Raw genomic sequence first — 13,376 nt, forward strand, 5'->3', positions numbered from 1 at the left:
TATCTCTTCCTCTGTTCCTTCCATCTGTAAAAACAAGGGTAGCTATCTTTTTTTCTCCCAAGACATTGAGTGAAAATAGATATTAAAATTATTAATTCAGCCTGGTGAGGAAGGCGATACATGACACGTACAGAAAGGACCAATGGTGCTCTAACCAGGAAGGCTTAGATCACGAGGCAGTCACATTCCTGAGCTCTTTTCTTGCATCGGTTGGTCATAATCAGTGAATTAGAACAAACAGATTGTTAGATCCCAATCTTGTCTCCGGTTTTTAAACAACAGTTCACTCTAGTGTATTATAAGATGATACCGAAAGGTAAGCAATGAAAAGCAGTTTGTGCACAGTTGCGGTATGAATATAAACAGAGACAAAATTAGCAAATCAAATAGAATAAAAAAGCGGTAGCAAAGAATAAACAGAAACATAAAAGAAGCCATCTGGAATCAAAGATACTCAAATGACATGGTAGGAAACTGAGGCAGACAAAAGCAGAGATTACACTCTTAAATGAAAGCGTTAGGGATATTATTGTTTTAATTCTCTTTGAATATTGTTATGAAACTGCAGCTGAGAAGTGTGAGCAGTAATGTCTTCTGACAGTTACTCCAGAGGCTTCAAGTTACACGATTCTTGGATCTGAAATGAAACCTTTGTCATCCATGGACATGTCTGTTTCCTTTCTGAAAGCGTTCCAAGTACTGACATTATGTCAGGTACATCAAGTCTGTGCCCCAATTTGTCATTACCCTGAATAATAATGCAGAATATTTGGTTTTCATCTTCCCCATTGTGCAGCTATAATTCCCATTACTAAAGATGGGATCAGCCTATCCATGGAGAAAATGAAAGATTCTATTAAATTGAAATTACGTTCACTTTATTAATTCTGCATTGTGTGCAAATGAATTGAATCTATCTATAATAGTTAAATTATAACTGATTCTTTTTAAACGGTAGGTCATCAATAAATGTGCTCATTTTCCATTATGTGTCAGATAACAAAACCTTCTGTAACACCTGATGATGTTCATATTTTTGGGAGAAAAAAAAAAACTGAAAAGTCACATACAGAAAGAAACACATAATAAGTAAGGTGCATTACAGGTTTTGAAAGCATTGATATATATATAAATGATTATAAGGTCACTAAAATCCTTCGATACTTTCACTGAGCGGGCTAGAGCTTCTAGAACCCAGAAGTTTTAGAAAAGAGTCATAAAAGCTGAAAATTCTGTCTCTAAGTTCATTAAATGGGGTCTGCCTCATAAATGAGGACTTTTATTGCGAGGAGTAGGTTAAAAATAGAACCTGAAGCAATAGGATAGTGTTGATGTGTTGTGTGTGTATCTGTGTAACAGCAGGTGAAAATCAGTGATGCACTAGTTAATCCCTTGAAAAAGAATCCAGAGTTAGGAAGGAGAAGAATGATGCAAATTTTAAAAATTAAGTTTTAAGGTTATGCCTTTCCCCTTGAAACAAGTAAGGGGTAATTCTCTTGCAATTACATGAGGATGAATTAATTACTTTCTAACAAACTCAAATAAAAACTTGACTACATAATGCCGCCTTCTCTTTTCTTAATTAAAAATGTCCAGGAGCATTTTCATAATATGTAGATTTCCCCCCTCTTGTGAATTATTGATATATTTATGCTTTTTTACTTATATGAGGAAATTGGGGTTACGAATCCTCCCTTTGATGATGCATCTCATTACAGGCTAGTCTGTATCAAGTTGTGCATCAACACCGCACATGGAGAGGACTTCAAGTGCCCAGTCCTTCTACAAAGGCCAGTCAGCAGCTTTCTGCTAATTCTGGCTATGGACCCAACCCAAGTGCATTATGTACTTTCCTGATGGTGAGCACATGGCTTGAACATGAAATTCATTGTGCTGAGCAAGCTTTTGTTTTGACTACCATTGATTTGCCAGGTAGCTGACTGCGAGCAGGTGAGACGGTTTCCATCTGCAGAAGAGACTCGTAAATCTCTGTGTACTCAGAATTGCAAAAGAACTTCACAAACCTAGCCTGGAGCTTCTGCAGCCTTCGTCCATACATTAAGTCCTTGGCTGCATACATAGTTTTGAACCAACTATTTGTTAAGAAAATGTGGTTAAAAATGTGATGAACAAATATCTGTGGAACAGGAGAATTTAATAGCAGTAACATAGAATCGTAGAACGGTTTAGGTTGGAAGGGATCTTGAAGGTCATCTAGTTCCAACCCCCCCTGCCCTGGGCAGGGACACCTCCCGCCAGCCCAGGTTGCTCCAAGCCCCGACCAACCTGGCCTTGAACACCTCCAGGGATGGGGCAGCCACAGCTCCTCTGGGCAATCTGCGCCAGGGGCTCACCACCCTCATTGTGAAAAATTTCTTCCTACTGTCTATTCTAGATCTCCCCTCTTCCGGTTTGAAGCCATTCCCCTCGTCCTATCACTATGTGCCATTGTAAAAAGTCCTTCCCCAGCTCTCCTGTACCCCTTTAGGTACTGGAAGGCTGCAATAATGTCTCCCTGGAGCCTTCTCTTCTCCAGGCTGAACAGCCCCAACTCTCTCAGCCTGTCTCCATAGCAGAGGTGCTCCAGCCCTCGGACCATCTTCGTGGCCCTCCTCTGGACCCGCTCCAACAGGTCCATGTCCTTCTTATGTTGGGGGCTCCAGAACTGGACGCAGCATTCCAGATGAGGTCTCACCAGAGCAGGGTAGAGGGGCAGAATCCCCTCCCTCACCCTGCTGGCCACACTGCTTTTGATGCAGCCCAGGATACGGTTGGCCTTCTGGGCTGCAATCGCACACTGCTGCCTCATGTTGAGCTTCTCATCAATCAGCACCCCCAGGTCCTTCTCCTCAGGGCTGCTCTCCATCCATTCTCCACCCAGCCTGGATTTGTGCTTGGGATTGCCCCAACCCAGATGTAGGACCTTGCACTTGGCCTTGTTGAACTGCATGAGGTTGGCTTGGGCCCACCTCTCCAGCCTGTCCAGGTCTCTCTGGATGGCATCCCTCCCCTCCAGCATGTCTACCTCACCACACAGATTGGTGTCATTGGGAAATTTGCTGAGGGTGCACTTGATCCCACTGTCCACGTCTCCGACAAAAGATGTTGAACAGCACCGGTCCCAGTACTGACCCCTGAGGAACACTGCTCGTAACTGGTCTCCACTTGGACATCTAGCTGTTGACCACAACTTCTTGAGTGCAACCATGCAGCCAGTTCTTCATCCACTGCGTGGTCCATCTGTCGAATTCATGTCTCTCCAATTTAGAGACCAGGATATCGCGTGGGACAGTGTCAAACATGCTCATGGATTTGCCTTTTACTGCAGAGTAGTCCTTTTACATCCACAGGATACAGAGGCTCTTTGAATGAGTTTCATCTTTGCAGTTTCTCTTGCATTGATTGTAATTATGCACGTTTGTAATGTATGTACGTGGGAGACTATAAATATATGATTCATATTTGAGTAGTATGTTGGCAATACTTTTAGATATGCATTTATTATTAGTGAAAATAGTGTTAGTTTTGTGCAAGTACAGTGTGTGCTGTTACCATTAATACCGGCTTCGTTGATTATCATCTGTATTATAATGTAGAATAGCAAAGGAATTAATAATAATTAGAAACTGTGGTGTTGAGAGGGTTCATTTTGAACGTAGTTCATTTTTTAGCGGCGGACGTGTGCTGAGGCTACGGGGGAGCCATTAGTAGGGTAATAATACAGGGCATCTGCGTCACCATTAAAACTAGGAGAGGATCCAAACCCTCTCCTGTTGCCATAAAACCGGGCACAAATTGGGTGACGGGGCTGCATCCGCTACTTTAAGGGAGAGGGGTGTTTGAATTTGTAGTCCCACGGTCAGGGCAGCGGTGGGGGAAGATGATGTCACTTCCTTTGAAGTCTGTTTAACTGAATCTCCCATAAAGGAGGTGAGTTTGACTCTGAACATGATGAAGTTTTCCAGTAAACATGCTGTGCTGTTTGGTGTGGGATGCTGTCTAGCAGTGGGACGTAGGGGCTGGCTCTAGATGTCTCCTTTTTTAAATAGAAATTCTTGTTACATTTCTCGATACTGCTCTGAAAACTAAGAGGTCAGCTTTCGAGCCCAGGCACAACGAAGACAGCTACAGGTCTGGAAAGCAGTCGCACATTTACAACATTTGTGAAGCTTTTTCAGCAGAAACCAATATTCATTTATCATATTCATTATGCCTCTCTATCATTCACCTAGACCCTATATAATTATGTGTTTAATGATCTTTAACCTTCACATGAACACAGCTTGCTGAAGCTTGACGCTTGCTGTAAATTATCGTTCGCATCTGGTAGAAGAGAGGAAATACTACTTGGAAGAAAATACTATGCTTTCTGGCTTAGAATTTCACTTCCGTTCTGTGATTTAACTTTGTAAGCAGATGATGATGGTCTAATCCTAAATCCAAACAATTAAATGATTTTGGAAAAAGGTTCTTCCGTAGGTCACTTATTATAATATTTTGATATTAGAGTGTAAGAACTTCAAAACCTAAAAATGATATTTTAATCTGTCAGTCTGGATGCTCACCATAAAAAGTACATGTGATTTCAGTAAATGACATATTTATGGCATGTTTTTTATTAAGAACTAAAAAAAATTTACTGTCCTTTTTTGCCACTATTAATCATTGGGTAAAAAAACTATGTTTAGCCCTTCATTTTATAGTGTTTCAAATAGCAATATCTATTCTTTCTTTTGGTGTAAGGGACTTCAACTTGTTGGAAGAAATAATTAATAGTAATCATAGTTTTGTTTTTTTTTTTTTCATTTTAACTGCTGGTATCTTACTAGCACTGCAAAGGTTTTATAACTCTACATTAATTTATACCAGAACTGATTTATGAACCATAACTTCTGTTGGATAATAGGGGTAAAACTTACACTGAAGGTTATACTAAGAGCCTCTCCTACTTACTAGCGAGTTGGAGAACCTTGGAGCGTTCTCAAATATCTGTGTGGGATATGTAGTTTATCCAGCCAGTGCCTTTTTAGAAATTCAGATTATAGTTTTTCGCTGTAAGGCTCTGTGTAGTTGGGTGGACTGAGATGCTCCCAGTTGCCCTGCTGAGTTGTGTGTGTCCAGACAATGTTTTGATATGACATCACTGTAATTCAGGTATGAATATTCTGCTGAAGCATTCGTGTTAATAACGGATGGATTTCATACAGGGGTCAAACAGATGCTTAAAGTATAAACAATCTGTTTAAAATACAAAGAGATTCTGGATTGATCTTGACAGGCTCCGGGACCCTGAAGAGCATTTTTATGTTGCTGACACCTAGACTGACTATAATCCTGCTCATAAGGACAATAATCCTTAAGGCAAAAAGAAGCTGTATGAACGTGTCTTACTGAGCAGGCAAAACTGCAGTACCAGCCAACAGGAGAGTGCTATTAACTTCAATTAACATAACGTAAATTACGCTGATTGTTCTCAAGTAAAAGCTGATGGCAACTACAACAAAAAACCAGATTGAGTTTTTGGAAAAAGGACTCAGCTATCACTTCTGTCTGCGGGTATGTTTGTGTGGGTTGGGTGGGAAGAGTGAACTGGGTTGAGTCATTCATATTCACAGGCAGTTAAAGTGCTTTTAAAAAGTTGTTAAAACAATGGTGTGGTAATAGCTGGCGTGGTAATAATGTGTTGCCCAGCAAAACACAGAGGATGAAGTTACAGCTCTTGTAGTCAGTGGGAGTTCTGCTATTATTGCAGAGCAGAGAATACACTGGTGGCCCAGGATTTTGTACATATAATAAGGCAGATCAACTGGAAAATCAGACCTGACTGCCGTTCTCTGCTGTGCTCATTGCCACAATTCCGGATTCCTTTTGTAAGGTGCTGCTAATGAGTTTTCTAAGCTCTTATTCCTGAACAGCTAATTTGCAGATATAACTGTATGCGACCAATTATCTGCTGAAGAACCCGCAGAGCCTACTTGTGGTATGACATAAAAATCTACTTGCGGCCTGGCTGTAGCCAGTGTTACCAGGCTTTTTTTCCCCACCTATTTTAATATCCTAATACAGGTTCTGATATCAAACGACAGTGCTGCCCGGCCCTACCAACCACTGCTGTCAACTGAGGAGTAAAATGCATAACCAGCAACAATTTTGGTTGAGCTGTCGGCACAAAAATGAGCAACCGGGAACGAGTCTAGTAGTAGTTGTTTTAAGTCACGTTGCAGCTGTCCTAAACAGGTTGTATGGATTTCCTTCAGACTTTTTGTGCGGCAGAGATTAATAATAATGAATGCAAATTACATTTTAATGGCGCGTTATTCACTACTTCCTATTGTCCATATTGTGTTAGATTTAATAGTAAATAGAATTTAAAGCACTATTACTGTATGTTTAAGATATTTTCCTGTATATTTGAATGTGTTGACACTAATACATATGGTCCACCAATTGGTGTGCTCGCCCTCGCAAGTTAAAAATTATTGGAGATAAACTGATATTTAGTACTTGGCTCTGAGCCTACAAAAAAATCAATGGAAGTCCTTTGTCTCCAGTGGGCTTCGGTTCAGGCTTTTAATTAACAAAAAAATTCAAAGTAAAGAAGAAAACCTGTTTTCCCATACTGTTTCAGGTTATTGTAATCCGATCTTGTTTTTTGAAAAGCCAACTACAGTCTAAATACTATGTTTTCTAATGGGGCGTTAAGGAGAATGGGAAGATGCGTGTAAGGGCTCTTCTCATATTTCTGGAAACTTGCTTTAACAAGGCTTTTTTTTTTTTTTTTTTGCGGGGAAATACTTTCAGGATAAAGATCTTGGAACATTTTAAGTTCTGCTAATAGCTGAGTTATGATATGGTTGTAAATTTCTGTGAATTCTGTCCGTTACAACATTTACATAGATGCCTGTGTTCAGCCATTTTCAGTCACCTGAAAATAAGCCGAAAGTAGTAACTAAAAATAAGAAACTCCATTCTAACTCCATGTATTATTGTTAATACTTCATTCGCCCTTTGATCTAATAGGTTAAGGACATTTTGTGCTTGATCATTTTGGCTGATAATAGTTCTGAAGACAATTCCATTTTAGAACAGGGATTTAAAATATATATAACAGCTGCTTTTTAAATAGAAAGTCTAATTATGCCTATGATTACATTCACTTTTGATTAGTATGCATACAAATCCCTACTCTCCTTGTGTATTCGAGCTGAGATATGGATCACTGGTGCTAAGATTAAAGTACAAAAGAATAGCTTGACAAAACGTATGCTTGGACCAATGCGAAAAACAATCTGGGTGTCTCTAAAATGCTTTTTTTTTTTCCTTTTAGTTACACACAGACCTGGATCCTGGCAGCAGCAAAATCAAGTATATTCTGTCAGGAGATGGAGCTGGCACAATCTTTGTGATCAATGACAAGACTGGAGACATTCATGCAATGAAAAGGCTTGACCGTGAGGAAAAAGCTGAATACACTCTAACAGCTCAAGCGGTCGACAGGGACACAAACAAACCTCTGGAGCCTCCCTCGGAATTCATTATTAAGGTTCAAGACATCAATGACAATGCCCCGGAGTTTGTTGATGGTCCATATCACGCCACGGTTCCAGAAATGTCTGTTGTCGGTACGTATGTCTAAACATCGACGAACTTTGATTACTCACAGTTTAAACTATGCCAGTACGCCACTGAGTTGTTGATGAACAATAAGATATTTATTATGTTGTTAGCATTAATTTGCATGTTTTCAAATCTCTTCTTGGCCAAAGCTTTCATCTGCAGCACAATAGTAGAGTCCCTTAGTAGTAAGAAAATGACTAACAGATGTATTAATGTGTCTTTCTTTGTCCAACAACACTTTAATGGGCTAAATTTATATTCCCCTTATGATGCTGTAGTTAGAGTATTGTTATTGAGAAGGATTTATCAAGATTTGTTCCAACATGACACTCTAATCCTATTGATATTTTGTTGATGTTTAATTATCTGTTTGTGTATTTCCATACACAGATGTAGCACTTGCAGTATGTTGATACATACTTATTTGTTTTCCTCTAAGTGCAACTGTAATCAGCCAAAAACATTGAAATGAAAGATGCCATGTCTGGGAATTGATGGTTAGACTCTAGAGTGGACTTAACCAATTAGCCACAGGATTGGCGCTGAAGATGGAAGGGGAAAACAGAGAAAGCTGTGGAAAAAGACGGTGAAGAGGGAAATTAACTGTGTGAAAGAGGAGAAAAAGAAAGGGGAAGGAATTAATCTTCTTGATACGTTTTAATTATGTGCATATATTTCTTCATGGATTAATATATTAGATTTTAATTTTTTTTTGCATAGTTTCTCCCTCATTCTGTATTTGCAAATGCAGAAGTATGTACTTACAGAGGCACGTATTTCTGTACATACATCTCCACTGCAGGTGATCTTCAGCTGTCACTAAAGCAAAAGGGAAGTAAACCCCTCAAACCAGAAGAGTCAATTTCAGGATAATATATGAATTCAGTATAAGCAAAGACATCAAAATCTGGCCATGAAATGCGGAGTAAATTTTAATGTTCTCTAGTATTAGGTTGATGATAATGTGCTTTTCAGCAATTTGTCTGCATGTGTCAAAGCAAGATAATTGAAGAAGTGCCAAGGCACTTTGTAAAATAAAGCAGCACCCTATCAAAAAGTTTCAAAGCCACCGTTCTGTCTTACTTAGCTTAAAATAGGTGGCAGGTGAGGAGCCAGACCCATCCTTACTCTCATTCAGTACAATGAGTTGTACCAGGTCATTTTCAGATGTAGGCATGGTGTGCTGACTAGACGGTGATACCTGAGGTTTCATTTTATTATCAACACTTGGCCAACGTATTTTCATATCTTAGTTGTATTGAATTGCTTGTGCCGAAACGGATATGTGAATTTTCAAGCCTGCGTGTCAGTTCTTTTACCAAAACATAGGTTTAATTTGTAAAGTTACTTTTAATTGTACAGCAGCACAAACATAATATGGACCTGCTTTCAGAAGATATTTTTTGCCAAGCTCTAGGCAAGAAAATTGCTTAATTAAATAAAATAAATTAAAAAAAAAAAAAAAGAAAACAGAAGGAGAGAGTAGGAGAAGGAGAAAGGGAAGTTGAAGGCAGTTAATTCCTACATGAATGAGACTTGTTTGGTATGCTAGGCAAAATGAAAATTAAGATATATGCAAACAAGAAAAGATGGTTTCCAATCACAAAGGCTATACCTGTGCATAGGAGCAATATTTGTAATTCGTGGTAAAGACATGGCCCCTATCCCAGGAGCATTCACTGTAAAGAAGATGAGGAAAAAAAACCCAAACTAACAGGAAACTAGTCCCAAGATCAGATGAATAAAAATCTAGTGAGTGGGTTAACATGAGGTTTAAAAGATGGTAAAAGTGTAATAAGAACAAGAGAACAAAAGGTAAAACATTAACAAAAGAGAGGGAAAATGAAACAATGGAGAAAAGTGTTAGGGTGAAAGAGGAGTGAAAAATGTAAAGGAAGGTCATGAGAGATGAATAAAAAGATAAAACTTTCTCTGGGAAAACTTTCTAGTCGAAGGTTGTAGAAGAAATGACCAACGCCGGGACACAGCCGCCAGCCTGGGGAGCAGTGAGGGGGCTGGCTTTCGGAGGATAGCATTTCACCTGTTTCCCCGAGCATGGTGGGGGGAAGAGTAACCAGTAACCAGTTCTGCCCTCAACTGCCTCTGAAATCATGTCGTTCCACATTTCTACATATTCTTAAGCTGCATGGAAGAGTTTGGTCCAGAAGAAGTTTATTCTAACAACACAAATATAGGTAGAAATTTGTTATAGATTATCTCAAAGGTCTACCACTTACTACCTTTATTACTGAAATTATGCAAGTTTTGCCCATTTATCCCGTATGATCCCTGAGCCTTGCATGTCTTTTATGTGACATTCCTAGGAGAGCGGGTTTACAAGCCATTTCTCTAAAGAAGCACAAACATACGCTCCTGCTCATTTGTTGAAAAACAAAACCTAATTCTCAGCCGTCACTTCAAATCTCGGAGTGTGTTTGCCCTTGACCCATGACATGGGTCATGAATAACTGTAAAGTCTGTGCGGCATACGCAGATCTGAGTCTCTGGTGGAACCAAATTTCGAGGCTGGAAAGTTGAAGATGAGAATGTTACCCCGTCGCCGACGTTGCTGTTACTATGTGCTTCTGCCTTCCTCTTTTAACCCGCAGGTCGCAACATCAAGAGCTGTACTAAATGATGCTTTGTAAATCATTTTAACTTTCTTTAAGTTTTGTTAGTCCTCTTAAAATTACTTTGACTCTTCTGTAATGTTTATAAGAAAACTCTGTCTCCTTTCAGAGTTCAAGGATTTTTTTTTTTTATTTTTTTTTTTTTTTGCCACACTAAGAGTATTTGACTTCCATTATCCACTTACTTAATTCCTCTTAAAGAGATCTCCACCCACGGCTAATTTCAGCCTTGACATTTCTACAACACAGTCATTACTAGGCAGTGTTCTTACTCAGGATAAAACAAAGTTACACTAAACCTCTTCTTTTCCTCAAAATGCTTATACCAATTCTGGCTGGTCTGAAACAGAAGAGGAACTCATGCAATATATATAGCACTTCTGTAATGAGGATGCAGTACAAGGCATTTTATTTTTGGACCTCTGTGGAAAGCAATGCATGAAGTACAGATGAGCGCATTAACCTTTTGTTATTCTGTAAGGTAATGTTGAGGTTCTAACACAGTGCGGTTTTTTTAATAGGTACATTAGGTACCGGTCTTACGTTCCGTGCGAGAAGAGACGCAGAGTATGGCTGTCAGTGGTATTTTTGCATGACTGTCTAGAACATGAATGATACGCTAGGGGGATGTGAAAACGGCAATATACGTGCCAACTTTCTGTGTGTGATATGTATGAATGTGTGCGTATGCCGATGTATGTGATTGTCACACATCTGTGGCCTCAGTGCAGCCTGTTTAATTTTTAGGTTATGTATCAGTGATAGCTGGAAAATCCCGCTTCCCTGCTGAAACAAAAGAGAAGGATTTGCATGGCTTTCCTCCCACTACTCGGTGCAAAGACTATTAGTATTGCACTGTGTTATCTCCGGTAGGAACGATGCTCACTTTTCAGCTGTCTTCACAGAGCACACACCCACACACGTACTCAGTGGTGTGTATCGTCACTGTGTTCGGAGTTATTTTCAAATAATTTATTTCTCTCTTTGAGGAAAGAGAGGAGCACATTCCAGAAGAAGTTTTGAGAACTGAATTGAATTTTCCCTTACTTCATCGTTGCGTTCCTTTCTTTATGTAATTCCTATATAATCTACCATAGCAAGCCCTGTTCCCCGACTCCAAAATGATGAATTTGCTTGTGAAAGCTAATAGTGTATATGGAGAATATGTTCTTTGCTGAAACTGAGCACTTTAATCTTTTAATTCTGATATTAATTTTCTTAAAGAATTAAAGATCAAAAAGTGAAATCTGTGGAATCACTTCATTATAACAGTATTGCTTTTCACAAATAAGAAATAATTTAATTTGTCTGTAAATCTTGTTTAATCACTTTTAGATGTAAAGGGACACACTGGGAATAAAACCCAGTTAAAACCTTTTAAAAAGAGATTCAGCTAAGCTTCTGGGAGGAAGAACCCCATGACTCTTTTTTTTTTTCCCATTTGTCTGTGAGCTGTGTATATGCCTGCCACGAAGATAGCATATTATGTAAATGAATGAGCAGTCTTAGAAGATCCACAAGGGTAATTGGAACTGGTCCTGTAGCTTATTTAAAGGAAAGAAAAAGAGAAAAAAAACACCACCCCCCTCGAGTATGTTCTGTTTCTGCGTTGCCTTCTCAACTAGGCATAGGTTGGTGCGTTCCCTGAAAGCATGCTGCAGAGGTGATAACGGGAGCAAACGTGGATGTTGTCTCCCAACAGTATAGTTTCAGGATCTTTTTTTCGGGAGAGGAACGAGGAGTGAAATTTCTTGATTTCCTTCTTAGTGAAGCCGAGTGTTTAGACAGCTAGTGTCATGTTGAAAGACAGAAGACGACAGAAGTAGAGTGACAAACGTGTTGGTGAAATGAAAAAGGACACAGATGGAAAAAGAACAAAAGCCATAAGGGAAGAGAATTCTCTCATAGTTTGCTTGAATTGAGGTAAACAGACAAACTTTAATCTCCAAATATTAAGAATTTCCCTGACAGTCATAAAAACCCTCATCTTAAAATACACGCAGTGGAATTCAGTCTGCCATTGCTCCAGAAATGCGATTTCCTTTAACACTTGAAAATATTAACAGTGTGAAAAAGCTTTAGAATAGTATTTTTCTTCTTAAATGCTTCCATGAAAACTATTTACTGACAGAAAAAGGTCTTTATCGGAAAGGGTTTAGGCTTTCAGTTGAGTCAGAATATCAATTTCCGATTTTGGCAGAAGCACATCTACTTCGTAATGGTTTCCTTTGGATCAAAGTTTGCCCTTGATTACAGCACTGTAAATAAGAAATCATGTGATCTTTTTTTTTTTTTTTCCAAAAGCAGAACGGGGTGATTTGGTATAGCCATGTATAGTAAACGCAGTGTACGCCCTGTAGCTTTTCTTTCCAGTTTTCCCAAAGATATAAGTTCTCTTCCAGTTACAAATTGTTTGCAAAAGGATGAAATCTGCTGAATATGAAATCAACGTACAATGTCTGATATGAATAGTGATAAAATAACTTGATACATTAGAAAGTTGCGATAAAAACCTGACCTGAAACGTTATCAAGATCAACCACACTGTCTTACTGTTTTTTTTTTCCTATGTATTCATTGATTTTTAAGGCACTGAGCATGACTGTTAAATCAATGATAGTTTGTCACAAAATTGTAGAGTAAAAGGACTACATTACTGGGGTCAACTACAAATTAGCCCAAAGGGTAAATGCAAAGGGAGTGCAAAAGCTAAGGAAAAAAACCAGCAGATGTTGTAAAATATGGCAACAATGTAACAGCTGTTAGAAAATGTATATCTTCATGCTGTCTTCTTCCTCTACTTGTTCATCTTGTGCATAATCAAATTCACTAGCTGTGGTACTGCAGAGATTTTACGTGAGAGATTTATTTAGTGAGTGCGTATGTGTTTAAAATCTTATGTGCGTTCTGCATAACTGAGGCACGGTTCCAAAAGCAAAGTCATAAGTAACCTTAAGTAATCGGTAAGGATATGTTCAAAAGCAAGAGAGTCTTCTGCTTATTTGACTTGTTACTGAGCCTTGAAAAAAAGGTATTTCTGAGTACGTGCTATTATTTTTGTACTTTCAGTTTTTCATGACATCCGATTGAAAATGTCGTTATCTTTTTATATTGCTCTTAAATGACCAT

At 38.8% G+C, this 13,376-nt stretch overlaps 1 protein-coding gene across 1 annotated transcript in view; it reads left to right on the forward strand.

Moving 5' to 3' along the window:
• The window catches only part of CDH8 (cadherin 8), a gene marked incomplete at its 3' end in the record, with an annotated part of 135,971 nt that overhangs the window by 33,133 nt on the left and 89,462 nt on the right, over positions 1 to 13,376 (forward strand). Inside the window, exon 2 of the mRNA XM_082489127.1 lies at positions 7,328 to 7,622. Within this exon, the coding sequence (XP_082345253.1) occupies positions 7,328 to 7,622 (295 nt within the window). The remainder of the gene's footprint in view (positions 1 to 7,327; positions 7,623 to 13,376) is intronic.

The sequence above is a fragment of the Vanellus vanellus genome (assembly GCF_965231255.1).
Source record: "Vanellus vanellus genome assembly, chromosome: 12".
Taxonomy (NCBI): Eukaryota; Metazoa; Chordata; class Aves; order Charadriiformes; family Charadriidae; genus Vanellus; species Vanellus vanellus.